Here is a 17,427-nt window from a genome sequence, read left to right on the forward strand (position 1 = left end):
TTCTATCAGGGATCATCATTTTGAATTGAAGATGTGCACTAAACTGGAATATACTTCAGTGAAAACAGTAGTAACCCTAAATACCCAGATACCTCTGTTTAGTAGGCTAACAAAGACCAAGAGCATTCCATTTTATGTTTTGTCCTGCTGTCACCGACAACAACGAGACAGCCTATAGGGAGGAGGTCAGAGACCTGGTCGTGTGGTGCCAGGACAACAACCTCTCACTCAACGTGATCAAGACTAAGGAGATGATTGTGGCCTACAGGAAAAAGAGGACCCATTCTCATCGACAGTGCTGCAGTGGAGCAGGTTGAGAGCTTCAAGTTCCTTGGTGTCCACATCACCAACAAACGAACATGGTCTAAGCACACCAAGACAGTCGAGAAGAGGGCACGACAAAACCTATTCCCCCTCAGGAGACTGAAAAGATTTGGCATGGGTCCTCAGATCCTCAAAAGGTTCTACAGCTGCACCATCGAGAGCATCCTGACTGATTGCATCACTGCCTGGTATGGCAACTGCTCGGCTTCCGACCGCAAGGTACTACAGAGGGTAGTGCGAACTGCCCAGTACATCACTGGCCTCCTGCCATCCAGGACCTCTATACCAGGCTGTGTCAGAGGAAGGCCCTAAAAATTGTCAAAGACTCCAGACACCTTAGTCATAGACTGTTCTCTCTGCTACCGTACGGCAAGCGGTACCAGAGTGCCAAGTCTAGGTCCAAGAGGCTTCTACCCCCAAGCCATAAGACTCCTGAACATCTAATCAAATGACTACCCAGACTATTTGCATTGCCCCCCATCCCCCTCTTTTACACCGCTGCTACTCTCTGTTGTTATCTATGCATAGTCACTTTAATAACTCTACCTACATGTACATATTACCTCAACTGCCCCCGCACATTGACTCTGTACCAGTACACCCCCTGTATATAAGCTCAGTAAAAAAAAGAACCGTCCTTTCACTGTCAACTGCGTTTATTTTCAGCAAACTTAACATGTGTAAATATTTGTATGAACATAACAAGATTCAACAACTGAGACACAAACTGAAACACAAACTTCCACAGACATGTGACTAACAGAAATGGAATAATGTGTCCCTGAACAAAGAGGGGGTCAAAATCAAAGTAACAGTCAGTATCTGGTGTGGCCACCAGCTGCATTAAGTACTGCAGTGCATCTCCTCCTCATGGACTGCACCAGATTTGCCAGTTCTTGCTGTGAGATGTTACCACACTCTTCCACCAAGGCACCTACAAGTTCCCGGACATTTCTGGGGGGAATGGCCCTAGCCCTCACCCTCCGATCCAACAGGTCCCAGACGTGCTCAATGGGAATGAGATCCGGGCTCTTCGCTAGCCATTGCAGAACACTGACATTCCTGTCTTGCAGGAAATCACGCACACAATGAGCAGTATGGCTGGTGGCATTGTCATGCTGGAGGGTCATGTCAGAATGAACTTGCAGGAAGGGTACCACATGAGGGAGGAGGATGTCTTCCCTGTAACGCACAGCGTTGAGATTGCCTGCAATGACAAGCTCAGTCCGATGATGCTTTGACACACCGCCCCAGACCATGACGGACCCTCCACCTCCAAATTGATCCCACTCCAGAGTATAGGCCTCAGTGTAACGCTCATTCCTTCGGCGATAAATGTGAATCCGACCATCACCCCTGGTGAGACAAAACCACAACTCGTCAGCGAAGAGCACTTTTTGCCAGTCCTGTCTGGTCCAGAGACGGTGGGTTTGTGCCCATAGATTACGTTGTTGCCGGTGATGTCTGGTGAGGACCTGCCTTACAACAGGCCTAGAAGCCCTCAGCCCAGCCTCTCTCAGCCTATTGCAGACAGTCTGAGCACCGATGGAGGGATTGTGCGTTCCTGGTGTATCTCGGGCAGTTGTTGCCATCCTGTACCTGTCCCGCAGGTGTGATGTTCGGATGTACCGATCCTGTGCAGGTGTTGTTACACGTGGTCTGCCACTGCGAGGACGATCAGCTGTCCGTCCTGTCTCCCTGTAGCGCTGTCTTAGGCGTCTCACAGTACGGACATTGCAATTTATTGCCCTGGCCACATCTGCAGTCCTCATGCCTCCTTGCAGCATGCCTAAGGCACGTTCACGCAGATGAGCAGGGACCCTGGGCATCTTTCTTTTGGTGTTTTTCAGAGTTAGTAGAAAGGCCTCTTTAGTGTCCTAAGTTTTCATAACTGACCTTTAATTGCCCACCGTCTGTAAGTTGTTAGTGTCTTAACGACCATTTTACAGGTACATGTTCATTAATTGTTTATGGTTCATTGAACAGGCATGGGAAACAGTGTTTAAACCCTTTACAATGAGGATTGGTGAAGTTATTTGGATTTTTATGAATTATCTTTGAAAGACATGGTCCCGAAGGGAGTTTAGTCTCGCTATTGTTATTTTACTGCTGCTCTTTAATTACTTGTTACTTTTATTTCTTATTTTTATCAAATTTTTTTAACTGCATTGTTGGTTAGGGGTTTGTAAGTAAGCATTTCACTGTAAGGTCTACATCTGTTGTATTCGGTGCATGTGACTAAGAAAATTTGATTTGATTTAGTTGATAGTTAGCAAAAAAAAATAAGGATGAAATATGTTTATTGATTACGAAAAACAGATTTCCCCTGATGAAGATGCCTCTGTTATTTTATGTTGTCGTGGTGGAAATAGTTGTAACCATAAAACACTGGTATGTGGGCTCCTACTGTGCAATAACTCTCTCTCTACTGTTTATGTGTGCCGTACCTTTTGTAAGGAATTGTTCCATAAGTCAGTTTGTGCGTGTGTATAATATGTGTGTGTACAGATGTAGTATCTTAATTTGAGCCAGTTTGGTACAGCAGGAAAATAATCCTTCAACAACAGGAAATGTTAATTATTATGTAGATTATAATGAATGGACATTTTTGTAGCGGTTATGTTTTTCGCAACGGGATAATCAAGTCTGAAATTACTCAATGGAAATTACAAACTTCAGAAGCCTTTTAAACCTCAAATACATTTCAAGTTTAAAATGTTGTGAATTGCAGGAAAGTTCTCCTGCAACAGGGTGATCAAATTATTATCCTACATGTGGGTGTGGGTGTGTAGCTGTACTCGTTATTAATGAATGTGCCCTTGGGACAGTCAGGCGCTAACTAGGGGGCAGACATTAATTTTCCCACAGAAGTGTGTGGGTGTGTGGGCTCGCCTCACATCATCAAGGTCATAGTGTACTAAGCCTCATGATGGATGCCATCTGTCTCTGATACAGATGTAGGATCTTTATTTGATCACTCTTTTGTTGCTGCGAGTTTTACTGCACTGCAGGAAATGCAAACTTGTAGGTTATTCAAGCTTGAAAAAGGCTTGATTTGCCCTAATAAAAAATATATCAAACCCCGCAAAATATTTCCATGAATTATAATCCACATTATAATTCGCATTTCCTATTAATGCAGGATTATTTACCTGGTGTAGCAAACTGGCTCAAATTAAGATCCTACATCTATAGTCTCCTCACCCACAGGAACATGCAAAGGATGGACACGTTCACGCTATTATAATGACCACCTTCCCCCGCGACAACACACATACAGCACAAAAATACTATAGCCATACCTCCCCTTTGCTGCCACACAAACGCACACCCATATGCATGCACGTACTGAATGCACACACATACACACTAAGATGAGAACTATGGATCCACACACTCAATGTATTTTTCCGATACATTTAGTAACCCTTAGGATAGAGTTCTAAACACATCCAGTAGTTCTCTTCCCCAGTGTCTCCAGTTTCTCCATCTCTCTTTGTGTTCTTTGTCTGCTCTCTATTTCTTTGTTCCTCCATCAATACACGCTGAAATCCAGTTACCTGCTAGGCTCTCTCGCTGTGTCAGGTATTCTCTTCTCCTCTTTTGTTTCCTCGCCACATCACGCTCTATCTCTCTACCTCTCTCTGGGGTTCTCTCTCTTCCCCCTGTATCCGTTTCTCCATCTGTCTGCCTTTTCTCCCCCCCCCCTTCATCGCAGACCCATTTTATTTCTTGCTTAGGTCTCTCTTTTTCTCCCTCACTCGTTTCAGCCTCCTGCTTTCGTGGGTCTTCCCCTCCAGGCCTCTCCCTCTTTCCTAGGTATCTCGGTTTCATTCTCTCTCTCCCTCTTACTCTCTCTGTTAGTTATCCTCCATCTCCTCTTAGGACATATATTTGTCTAGACAGTGTATACCTTCATAACTTCACTCCTTTTTGTTGGGTTTAGGCAGACTCTCCATGCTGCTCCTTGCTACTGATGATCTTGTCAAGCTGCTACACTTCATAGTGTAGCTATTCCATCACTCTTTTTACTGTCACTCATACGTGCTATGGGGATTGGTGACTGTGCTTGTTCACAAAGATCTTTCTGAGGATATTTAATTAACCATTAGATATCATTTTTTGTCACTCTATGCTGCTGATGTCATCGGAAATGAGAGAGACAACAGACAAGCTCATTGTTATGGCACATTAACCAGGGCTCCGTCTCTCTGCTACAGGGGACAGTAGCAAGCACACTCTCTCCCATAATAAGACCCCCCCCCCTTTTTTCCTCCTCTCCTAGAACAGAGGGACTGACCCTCTTCACGCATGACACAGGGTTAACTTGAAGGAGATCCTGGGCTGCCGCAGACCGATTGTGTAGCAAGCAAAGGCAAAAGGGCTTTGTTCTCCCAGTGTATGTCCATGTGCTGACTACCACTAACTCTGTAGTCAGGGCAGTCCGCTTTCCTGTGATGTCGCAATACACACAGGACAGCCCTTCCTGCCTGACACACCTTGGTTTAGTTGGCTCAACTCGAATAAAGGCAGACTGCACAATGGTTTTTGATCGTTTACATATGTAATTTCAGGAACATAATCTCATTGGGGACCACTGGCATATGTCCCTGTAAATTTCAACCTATATCAATAGCGTCATGTTTACATTTGTTTTCAGATTCAACATAAGTTTCTGTATGCATGTCATTCTAGTGTGATATTCTGTGAATTTGCTGTATGTGTTTCTGTTCCTTTGTGCACTAATGACTTCCTATCTCATTAGTTAGTGATGTCATTCTGAGGTTAGTTGACCACTTATTCACCCTCCGATTAGACTGCGCTGATTTCGCTTCAGTGAGCTGACATCACACAGTTTAATGCTTCTCACTTTCAGGTTGTATGTTCTCAATACAGTGCCTTGCAAAAGTATTCATCCCCCTTGGCGTTTTTCCTATTTTGTTGTATTACAACCTGTAATTTAAATAGATTTTTATTTGGATTTCATGTAATGGACATACACAAAATGGTCCAAATTGGTGAAGTGATTCAAAAAATTCAAAAATATAAAAACCAGAAGAGTGGTGTGTGCATTTGTATTCACCCCCTTTGCTAAGAAGCCCATAAATAAGATCTTGATGCAACCAATTATCTTCAGAAGTCACACAATTGGTTAGATTGCACACAGGTGGACTTTATTTAAGAGTCACATGATCTCAGTTAATATACACCTGTTCTAAAAGGTCTAGAGTCTGCAACACCACTAAGCAAGGGGCACCACCAAGCAAGCGGCACCATGAAGACCAGGAGCTCTCCAAACAGGTCAGGGACAAAGTTGAGGAGAAGTACAGATCAGGGTTGGGTTATAAAAAAATATCAGAAATTTTGAACATCCCACGGAGCACCGTTAAATCCATTATTAAAAAATGTAAAGAATATGGCACCACAACAAACCTGCCAAGAGAGGGCCGCCCACCAAAACTCACAGACCAGGCAAGGAGGGCATTAATCAGAGAGGCAACAAAGAGACCAAAGATAAGGAAGGAGCTGCAAAGCTCCACAGCGGAGATTGGAGTATTTGTCCATAGGACCCCTTTAAGCCGTACACGCCACAGAGCTGGGCTTTACGGAAGAGTGGCCAGAAAAAGCCATTGCTTAAAGAAAAAATGAATGGTGCTAAATACAGGGAAATTCTTGAGAAACCTGTTTGTCTTCCTAGAGATTTGAGACTGGGACGGAGGTTCACCTTCCAGCAGGACTATGACCCTAAGCATACTGCTAAAGCAACACTTGAGTGGTTTAAGGGGAAATATTTAAATGTCTTGGAATAGCCTAGTCAAAGCCCAGACCTCAATCTAATTGAGAATCTGTGGTATGACTTAAAGATTGCTGTACACCAGCGGAACCCATCCAACTTGAAGGAGCTGGAGCAGTTTTGCCTTGAAGAATGGTAAAAAACTCCAGTGGCTAGATGTGCCAAGCTTATAGAGACACCCCAAGAGACTTGCAGCTGTAATTGCTGCAAAAGGGGGCTCTACAAAGTATTGACTTTGGGGGGGGTGAATGCACGCTTAAGTTTTCCGTTTTTGTGTCTTATTTCTTGTTTGTTTCACAATAAAAATATTTTGTATCGTCATAGTGGTAGGCATGTTGTGTAAATCAAATGATACAAACCCCCCAAAATCCATTTTAATTGCAGGTTGTAAAGGCAACAAAATAAGAAAAATGCCAAGGGGGGTGAATACTTTCGCAAGCCACTGTATACCCTGGGTTGAAAATGTGTCAGCAAAAAGAATACATGAAACATAAACAGAGGAGAGGACACACCCAAAGCTATTCAGTCAACCGGAACAAGGATCAGCCAAGCTTATTAGTGTCTGGCTGTAATAACTTATGACTACACTGTGTGGATGATGAGTTACTTAAGGGGGAGCAATAATGGGCCTTCACATCAAAACAAAGCATTATCATTTATTTCAGCATTGAATCAGTGTTATGAGCTACATTATGTGCAATATGTGTCTAGTTTTGATTTACATTTTGTTGAGTTGTCAACTAATGTGAATTCAATGTGAAATCAACAAAAAATGTAACCATGTCATTGGATTTAGATTAAATGTTGGCTGGAATAAAGACTGAATTCCCTTACGTTGATGACTTTTTGCAAATCCAATCAGTTTTCCACGTTGATTAAACTTCATCACATTGAATTTTGGTGTTAAAATGACGTGGAAACAATGTTGATTCAACAAGTATTTGCCCAGTGGGTTGTCACTGTTCTTTACTTAACCTACATTCACTACATATCCAGCTATATGACAGAAAAAATGCCTAAAATGTCTGCTTTGTCAGTCAGACTGGACAAAATTGTTTGCTACGCAAAGCCACGGTGTTGATCTGAGTCAAAGAAGGCTACAAGGCCGTCTGAGAACCCCGGAGCTAAGATTATGAACAACAACTTTGTCCTTCCCCTCCAACTGTAGTGTTGCTATTCTCCCAACTCACCAACCCCAGTCTCCATGCCTTTTCCATGAAACAGGAAGTCAGTATAATGAACTTCCGGTGTGTGATGTCAGCACTGAAGCACTAGCATAGACAATTTGGCAGAAAACAGATTACTGAGACAAAAACTGCTTTTTACAAAAATGTCTGGGCTGTGTATACAAACCCATTTCCAAACTACGTATTTCGACACAATGTGAGTTTTGTTTCTCCCTTTCCTGTTTAGTTTTGTTGTGTCTGAGTCTCTGAGGCTGTTTGGTTGCAGGAAGGGGAGTGAATGACATGTATTCATAGAAGCTTTTAATAGAAGGACCAAAAGTGAGCACATTCTCTATGGCTCAGGCATCTGCACATGAGTTCAGTGCAGATGAAAACACACCTGAAAACAACAGATGCCAATATCACAGTCTGAAGAGGAACAGAGACTTCCTGAGTCTTGACACTTTCAGATAGCACCCTTCATAGAGATAGAAAGGGAAGAATATATATGGCTCTCTGTCCATCTCATCTGAAACTCCTCTGACCTCATCTGTCATGGCAGCCCAGTAAAGTGCATGCTAGGCTTTGTAGAAGTGTCATGATAAATATGAAGTGCTATTGTTGCGGCAGGAAAACTGGTTGACGCTTGGAAACTGACTCATCAGAAATGGACGTGTGGCATAAAAACATTTTGACAATTGCTTTAAATAGTAATGTCCATTCTATTTATTATATACTGAATAAAAATATAAACTCAACATGTAAAGTTTTGGTCCCATACGCACAAAAAGCATTTCTGCCTAATAAAGCCCTTTTGTGGGGGAAAACTCATTATGATTGACTGGGCCTTGCTCCCAAGTGGGTGGGCCTATGCCCTCCCAGGCCCACCCATGGCTGCACTCCGGCCAGTCATGTGAAATCCATAAATTAGGGCCTAATGAATTGTTTCAATTGACCTATTTCCTTCTAAGAACTGTAACCCAGTAAAATCTTTGAAATTGTTGCATGTTACGTTTATATTTTTGCTCTTTGCATACACACAGAACTCAATGTTAACTGCCTAGCACTGTGTATCTGTATCTATTTGGCTAGATTATTGGTCATGCCAACCTCTTGGTTAACCATTAGCATCAATAAAGCCAGATCCCAGCAGCATACCTAAGCTTCATTGCTTACAGTAAACCAATTAGGTCACTTCCTTCCATCTAAAAAAAAGTAATACATGCCACCTTATATAGACACCAGTGCCAGTCTAAGAAGAATTTACGAAACAAAGTATTAGCCATGCTACACACTGGCTGGCTGAATTTGGCCAAAGGTGCTCTTCAACCACTAAGAGACAAAGGCTACGATAGACTCCCCCATCCAAAATAACAAGGAACGTGGCCCTCATCATACATTTTTCTGATCACTCCCCTATAGCAGGTTTATTGACCTGCTGGTTGTTTGTGTTGTTCACCACAGCAGCATGTTAACAGCTCTTTTATCTCTGTGTCTTATCTGTCTGTGGTCAGAGTTCAGACTGGGATACTATGCCACTATGGCATAGTGGTGGTTAAGGTTGAGGCTTGTGACCTGAGGGGATACTGGTTCGTAATCCCCAGGTGAGAATTGTATACTGCTTTTATGGCCTTGTGCAGGATACTCATTCTCTGTAGACGCACATGTCTAAAGTATCTCATTTTAGATTGAAACATGGATGTAAAAATACAGGTATTATGATGTAATCTTGGTTCAACATCCTGTTTGGTGATGATAGCCTTTTTTTCAGTGTACAAAGTTCAAAGTGATATTTCCCCTAGTGCGTCTTTCCGTAATGGAATGTTTGATTGAATCCCAAGCCCTTCGTCTGATCATCACTGAGAAGTTGATCCTATAAAGTTTGTACAGCCAGATAGGGTGTTATCTTAGTGGGTTTGTTGGTCTTGTGGTGGATGACGTCTGACGGTGGTGGGGTCATGGATCCTAGAGGCCTCCTTAGGCTGATTAACTCAACACACTGTGATGTGGTCTCCTCTCAGACTGGCCAGGAGCACGGGAGAGGCAGTTTAATAAACAAGTCGACTACAGATTTTTTGCATTAGCTCTCCTCTGGCATCCACATAGTCTGAGGGTCAGCCAAGGACAGCTATCTGATACAGGGGAATCCTATGAGAAAGGAGGAGGGGAGAGGGACTATACACTATACATTGAATGGACAAAACATTAAGAACAGGTGCTCTTTCCATGACATAGACTGACCAGGTGAAAGCTATGATCCATTATTGATGTTACATTGATGTCAAATCCACTTGAATCCATGTAGATGAAGGGGAGGAGACCGGTTAAAGAAGGGTTTTTCAGCCTTGAAACAATTGAGACATGGATTGTGTATGTGTGCCATTCAGAGGGTGAATGGGCAAGACAAAATATTTAAGTGTCTTTTGAACGGGTATGGTAATAGGTGCCAGGCTCACCGGTTTGAGTGTGTCAAGAACTGCAACGCTGTTAGGTTTTTCATGCTTAACATTTTCCTGTGTGTATCAAGAATGGTCCACCACCCAAAGGACATCCAGCCAACTTGACACAACTGTGGGAAGCATTGGAGTCAACATGGGCCAGCATCCCTGTGGAACGCTTTCGACACCTTGAGTTCGTTCATGTCCCGACTTGAGGCAGTTGTGAGGGCAAAAGAGGGTTCAACACGATATTAGGAAGGTGTTCCTAATGTATTGTACATTCAGTGTATATCCAGTTTCAGAAATGTTGGTAAATGATCTTTTATTGTTTTTAAGAAATTATGAAAGAGATTGGAGTGTTTTTTCACTATCTATTCACGGTATGGTGGTGTTCAATGATAGACAAGTGTTTGTTAAAAATCTATCACTTGATGGTTTCATGTCAGAGAGACAAATAATAATGCTTTTTTTTTGCAAAATGCTGCTTAACCACCTCACTCTCAGAGAAATAAGTACCACTGCTAGGTTAAAAGAACTGCACAAACGATGCATTTGGGGCATCAATATAACAGTTATATGAGATCTGTATGTAAAACATTTACATTTTATTCATTTAGCAGGTGCTCTTAAGTGCATTCATTTATATATATTTTTTTATTTTACCTTTTATTTTACTAGGCAAGTCACTTAGCTTGGCACATACCACAGTCAAATATACAGGATATGAACATTCCATTCCAGCTAAACACATTTTCATACACATCTAAAATATAAGAATAAAAAAATCTGCGAACAGTAATATTTTACACACACATGACGGTACCCAGAAGCAATCATTTCTGATGAAAACATTTGTGGATATAGCGTTTTGGAAATAAACTCTTAATGTCTTCATAGTACATAATTTCCCAGTCTTACTTCCTAGCCTTTTGCTTGTGATATGGCTATTGTCATGCCAATAAATACATTTGAATTGAGTAGAGGGAGAGAGAGACAAAATAGAGAGAGAGTTCAAATGCCTTGTCCTCTGCTCATCCACCAAACAGTGTGAATTCCTCAGTGGAGTAAGGTTAGATATCTGGAAGGCTTGGGCAGAGGTTAAGTCTGTGGCCTAATCCGCCGCTTAATAGTATCTACTAATCCCTGGTCTATAACAGCAGCTTCTCTCATCCTCCCCACTGCCCCGCCCTCTTTTCATTAAAAAGTCATTACACCCATTTGGTAACAATTTACCAGCAGCGCCGCTCTCATAAACTGCATTGTGGCATTCTTTCCTTTAATTAAATGCTCTTCGCAATCTCACTCACTCTTCTCTCTCTCTCGCTCTCTCTCGCTCTCTCTCTCTCGCTCTCTCTTCCTATCGCTCACTATCTATCTTTCTCGTCTTTCACACCATCCCCAATCCGCCCTGAGTCCGATGATTCTAATCCAGTCTGTTAATCCACTATAGAGGAGCGTGGTAAGGAGGGTAGGATAGAGAGAGACAAGAAGAGAGGAATCGAGAGAGAAAGAGGGAGAGGGAGAGAGATGGAGCGAGTGTGTGAGAGCGATGGATAGGGGGAGGGGGAAATTCAGAGAAATTCAGTCAGTGTGCCAGATATCTAGCGTAAGAGTCAGTTCTATAGAAAAAGGTCTTAATAAGGTGGTCTTGACTGATGGAGCTGACTGTGCATTAATAATAGCGAGGGAGCCAGTTTGGTAACAGTCTACAAACCTCTGCGGGGGACAGAGTGGATTAGAGCATGCTGCTGCAGTGCTCATCCTTCTGCCATTAAAGCAAGCCCGCCTCAGACATACTGTACAGTAGGAGTTGCTAGACGATGGACCCTACATGGATGCAGTTAAACTCTATGGATTAATTCTACCGAGAAGCTTAGAAAGATTTACCAAGCATTGGCTTGGTGCCCAGTGCCTAGTTGTGCACCTATTTCCTTCCTCTTCAAAACGGAGTGAATGTAAATGTGGGTTAGTGTGTTTAGACATGAGGGTCTGTAAGTGGACCCAGTGTCCTGGACCTAAGCTGTCTCCCTGCCCGTCTCACCTCATTCCACCGTCATTACAGCGTCACAACTGTAGCTAGTCATCACACCAGCATGTTGCATGTGTCAGTGTGTTCTATATGTCCTTGCCCTTGAGTCTCTTTCCGCCATTTTCACCTCAGATCAAAATCTTGACGGGTCGCCTTTTTAATTAGCTAATGTAAATGGATGGGTTTGAACTCCCCTCCCTTCTTCTTTCACTCCATCCATCCCTCCATTCCTCTCTGGGTTCTCTACTTTGGGTGTGTTTTACATACCCCTGAGATGGTGCCATGTCCTGAATGAGCTCCTCACAATGGGGGCCCCAAGGCCTTTTGTTTAGGTTCTCAAAGGAACCCCTGACAAATCCTTCTTTTAGTTATTTCTCTTCCTCTTTCCGATAACGTTATAGTTGTGTGGCATGTTCCGGTGAGGGGGTTAAACCCCTCTGCTGCCCATCATGATAAACCAACAGGGTGAGCTTTCCTTATGTGTACGTCAAGGGTCTGAAGTCTACACTCTTAGAGAAAACTGCTTTGTTGATCATGTCCTCTCAATGTTTTAGAAAATACAGTACAACCAGTATCAAAGGGTGTCATTTCAGATAATAGACGTGTTGTGTATTTGAAAACAGCTTTTGTTCTGTTTGTTTTGGTAGCATTAGCAGTTGTGGTGATGCACAATGATTATTTGACATGGAATACCATTTTGAGTAATTTCAAAACAAATTTGATGGCAGAGTTATCCTCTTGAACATAAATAATTGCCTAAAGTGCTTACTGAGAACCTACCGGAAGCACCTGTAAGTCATATACTCTCGCTACAGTGGATACACAACCTCATCGTAACACCACATGTTGTTGAGTTGATAATTAGCTGAGAGCATTAAGGAAAACAGAGAGTGACAAAGCCACTGAAGATTGACTACTTTGTCTGTGTTCACAACATCAGGAGATTAGTTTGTGACTAAAAGGCCACCGGCTGTGAGAAGCTGTTTGGTACCTGACCATTCTGCTTACTTAGCAGCACAGCCAGCAACATAGACTGCTGCTCTGGTCTGGACACAGACAGACAGGCTGGCATTAAAATGTGTGGTATAAAATAAGGCACCATGCTAGGAACAGCTGGATATTACAGAGGCAAACTAACACCGGAACATTCACATTTTAGTCACACCTACACAATTGCAAATGCACGCACATGCACCTACACTAATTAGCATAGTGCGCACACACACATTCTTAGATGCACAAGGACACATGCACTCGCAATTGCTAACATGCACACGGAATACACTCTCACGCTGAATGCGCTTGAGTTATGCTGAGGCAGCATGGCGAGCCCTGTAGTGTAACAATGAGATTAAAGACAGTCCCCAGGCTGTCAATCTCTCTGAGTGGGAGGGAGAGCGAGACTATTCCTGAAAACAATTCCTCATGCACCAGCTGTCCTCATCCAGTGAAACTTACTCTATGAAACAAAGTGCATGCTGCATATACAGTATGAGGAGACCTGAGCACCAGACAAGCATCTCACAGCTGTGGAATATCCAGAACGGTTGACAGTGTGAGATGAGCGAGAGTGGCTTTTTAAAAAAACAGTTAATATCCACAGATTGCATCGGTTGGCGCTGATTTGTGTCTTTGGTTACAGAACAAAGAGAAGGAGCGGATGAAGGAGAGGGAGAAGGAGGCGCGGGAGCGGGAGGCGCGCTACAGCAACGGCCACCTCTTCACTTCCCTCACCGTGTCTGCCACCACCCTCTGTTCCGCCTGCAACAAGAGCATCACCGCTAAAGAGGCCCTCAGCTGCCCCAGTGAGTACCACACACACACAATATTGTAGGCAGTACATACACTCACAAGGCCCAGACAAAAGCCTAATGTCATTAGCGACAACATTATCGGGGTATTGGTGTATTGATGCATCACCAGATCAGTGGACCAACAGACATCTTGCCCCAGGGTTGTCATATTGGAGGGAGAGAGAGAGAGATTAGTGACTGTCTAGTGTAAAGGGGGGGGGGGACAAAATTGCTTTGGAAGAGAAAGGGTGATCAAAAGAACAGCAGGAGAGAGATATTGGAGCTAGAAAAAGAAGATTCAAACAATAAGGGTAGAGAGAGAGAGAGATGGGGTAGGACGTGTGGGTCAATAAAGGTAGAAGAAACATATGAGCCAAAGAGATGGATCAAAAGAGGGAAGGAAACACACAGTGAATAGCAGGGGAGCGAAAAGGAGAGGGGATTCCTCCTGCACCCTCTCAATGTTTTTCTTTGCTCCCTCCCTCCTTCCCTTCTTTCTCTCCTTCCTTCCCTCCTTTTGAGAATCAATCAGCTGTTGACTTCTAGGAGAACCCTCTCCCTTCCCCTGCCCGGCCCAGACAATAGTGTTAGTGTGTGGGGAGCACAGATCAGATGGCCTGCCCCTCTCTCCACTGGCCTGGAGGAACAGCTGGGGGAGAGAGAGAGAGAGAGAGAGAGAGAGAGAGAGAGTGGAGTGGGAGAAGGCAGACTCCAAGGCAAATGGGGAAGAACAAATAGAGGTAGATCCAGAGAGAAGGGTAGACAGATAAAGAGAGCAGAAAGAGGGGGAAAGACAGGTGTAGAAGGAAGAGGTGGCGGTAGAGGAGAACATATTGAGTGAAAAGACTCCTCAGGGGCCATCAGTTCTCAGGTCAAGAGAGGCAGAGGGGGAGGGAGAGATATTAGTTAACAAACAAGTGGCCAGAAAGACAAGAGTAGGAGACGAAGCCATATGGATGATGCATGATGACAATAACAGACAGAGAGGAGTTTGCCTGAGATAGAAAGAGGAAGTCCATACTGAGAATTGTGTTTTTGTTTTGCTTACCCCATTTTGAAACTAGTGTTATACCATGCAACAACACTACACTGCCCCCACAGCAACAGCCAAGACAATTCAATTGACTGTCATAGTCGATTGACATTTGTATTTATCATTAAATCAATCCAAACGTACATTCCTAAAGGGAAAGAGGGATGCTTTTTGTCTTATCAAACCCAATTACCTATTTTGATTGAATATTGATGTATGGATGAAGTTTATTGTCCTTCAAGTTGAGGAAATAGCTGCTCCATCTTCGACCTCGTTACCTTGACCCCTAAAGCTCTGAAGACGAGGTTCAAAGAGAGAGAGATAAAAGAGGAGCGAGAGACAGACAGACAGACAGAGAAGGGGAGCACAGAGGGAGGGAGGGGATACAGAAGGGCATGGGGGTGGGAGAGGGAAGGCTCTTGGCATGGGGTGTGATTACACATGTCTGCTGCCAAAGAGGGGGGTGTGTGTGTGTGTGTGTGTGTGTGTGTGTGTGTGTGTGTGTGTGTGTGTGTGTGTGTGTGTGTGTGTGTGTGTGTGTGTGTGTGTGTGTGTGTGTGTGTGTGTGTGTGTGTGTGTGTGTGAGAGAGAGAGTTCCGGTACTTGTGAATGAGCAAGACGGTAGGCACTCACTGAGATTGTAGTTGGGGGTAAGAGGTACACCAGCTGTAGTTTAGATGGAACACTGGTCATAGGCTATTGATTTGGGTTGGGGGCATAATTATATTCACAGGGTCAGGTCTGGGTGTGTATGTGTGCGTATTGGGCTGAAGGGGGCATGAATACATTATCATTGTAAACTACACCGGAGGTGAGAGAGGGGGCGAGATGGAGATGGAGAGAACAGGAAAAGAAAGAGAGTGGATCCCTACTGTAAGTAGGAGAGAGGACTGAGGTGTGAGCCGGCTGTGAGGCTATTTCAGGTTGGGAATTCCCTTTAGTGTTGGATTCTCTATTCATATATTCAAATTCTGAGCCAGTTAAGATATTTTTAGTCTAGAGTCTATTTGATTTAGATTAGATTTAGATTAGATAAGAATCTAAATTGGTTTAGGCAACATGCCTTGGGTCAGTCATAGTCAGTTTGTCTGAACTCAACTAATATTTTTCACAGTTTTTACCTTTTTATTAATTCCTGTGTTATCGCGTCACTGTCATCTCAGTTTGCTAATATGTTATAATCAGATGCAACACAACCATTAGACCTGTACGACCCAATATAGAGATGGAGAATGACAAAGTAGCTATAGTGTAACTACAGTACAGAATGCAGGTTTAGGAGCTTATACAGTAGGTCTATGATGAAGCCCACTGTCTGTTGAGAGAGGGGCTTTTCTCTTTGTTTGGTGGATCTGAAACAGCCCCCCTCTCTCCCCCTCTTGCCCCAATACACAGCTGCTACCACCCTCCCCGACTGTAATCTGGAAATAGTGCATCTGGTAGTTGGAGTGTGGGAGATTAACAAGCAATCTGCCACACTGACGTGTGCACCCACACACATACACACACATACGCATGCACACATAGACGCACACACATAGGCAGGTCAGCACGAACGAATGCACACACACACACACACAGACACAGTCCCAATCCCTCTTCCTCTCTGCGTCCACAGACGTTAGTGGTCCCTAACAGTAATGAGTGATGCATGAGCTGAGGGTAACACAGTTAAACCTTTCCTGTTTAACACAGTGGTCTGATAGGGAGCCATATTGCCTCAGAGACCCAGCGATGTTTGAATACGGGGTCATGACATTGTCCTACATCGGGATTTCTATCTGAGGTCCCCTGTGAATTGGGACAGGGGAGACATATGTTTAGGCTGGGTGCGGGGGAGCGTGTGTGTGTGTGTGTGTGTGTAGAGTAGGTAGCACCGCCTGTTTTGGGAGAATCCATTGATTTCATGTCTGAGTGGATGTTTCCGGTTTGGAGTCACCAGGGAGGATTTCTCGTCAATGCTTTTACAATGTTGTCTATGTAATCAATAAAGTACATGTTCTTGTTGTACATCAATGTTTGTCTTGAATTTGAATGAAGTCCACAGGTATCTTTTATTTATTATTATTTATTTCAAATTCATTTCAGGGACCCTTTATTCCATTACTGCAGAGAAAGACATTTTGTTTTCATCGACATTTGGACTCTTGTTTATTTCCTGTCTCACCTCTTATTGTTCTCTGCATGAACAGATAACTGACAAATAGGAGCCCTGCTGGGTGTCCAGCAGGGTGTAACTTAATGTGGTTAGCCTCTGTGTAGCGCTGTGTCAGTACGTGTGAGATTACCTCCTCAGACACAGATTAAGACTCAGGTTAAGACGACCAGGCCATTGTTGTTTGGCTCATTTTGACGTAATCTGAGGGTCCTAGATTACACTCACACACAGATTACAATTGGGGGGTATACAATGTGTACAAAAAATTAAGAATATTGAATTGTTCTCGCCCTTTTGCCCTCCAGAACAGCCTCAATTCATCAGGTCATGGACTCTACAAGGTGTCGAAAGCGTTCCACAGGGATGTTGGCCCATGTTGACTCCAATGCTTCCCACAGTTGTGTCAAGTTGGCTGGATGTCCTTTGGGTGGTGGACCATTCTTGATGCACACGGGAAACTGTTGAGTGTGTAAAACCCAACAGCTTTGCAGTTCTTGACACAAACCTGTGCGACTTAAATCTTTTGTCTTGCCCGTTCACCCTCTGAATGGCACACATACCCAATCTATGTCTCAAGGCTTCAAAATCCTTCTTTAAAATGTCTCCTCCCCTTCATCTACACTGATTGAAGTGGATTTAACAAGTGACATCAATAAGGGATCATAACTTTCACCTGGACTCACTTGGTCAGT

General features: G+C 43.5%; 1 protein-coding gene across 2 annotated transcripts in view; it reads left to right on the top strand.

Annotated features, from left to right (window-relative positions):
* Positions 1–17,427, top strand: part of LOC139573618 (rho guanine nucleotide exchange factor 2-like) — a 44,900-nt gene that overhangs the window by 14,939 nt on the left and 12,534 nt on the right. For both annotated transcript variants that reach the window (XM_071397273.1, XM_071397274.1), the window contains one exon: positions 13,394–13,556. In XM_071397273.1, the coding sequence (XP_071253374.1) occupies positions 13,394–13,556 (163 nt within the window). The remainder of the gene's footprint in view (positions 1–13,393; positions 13,557–17,427) is intronic.

The sequence above is a fragment of the Salvelinus alpinus genome, chromosome 4 (assembly GCF_045679555.1).
Source record: "Salvelinus alpinus chromosome 4, SLU_Salpinus.1, whole genome shotgun sequence".
NCBI lineage: Eukaryota > Metazoa > Chordata > Actinopteri > Salmoniformes > Salmonidae > Salvelinus > Salvelinus alpinus.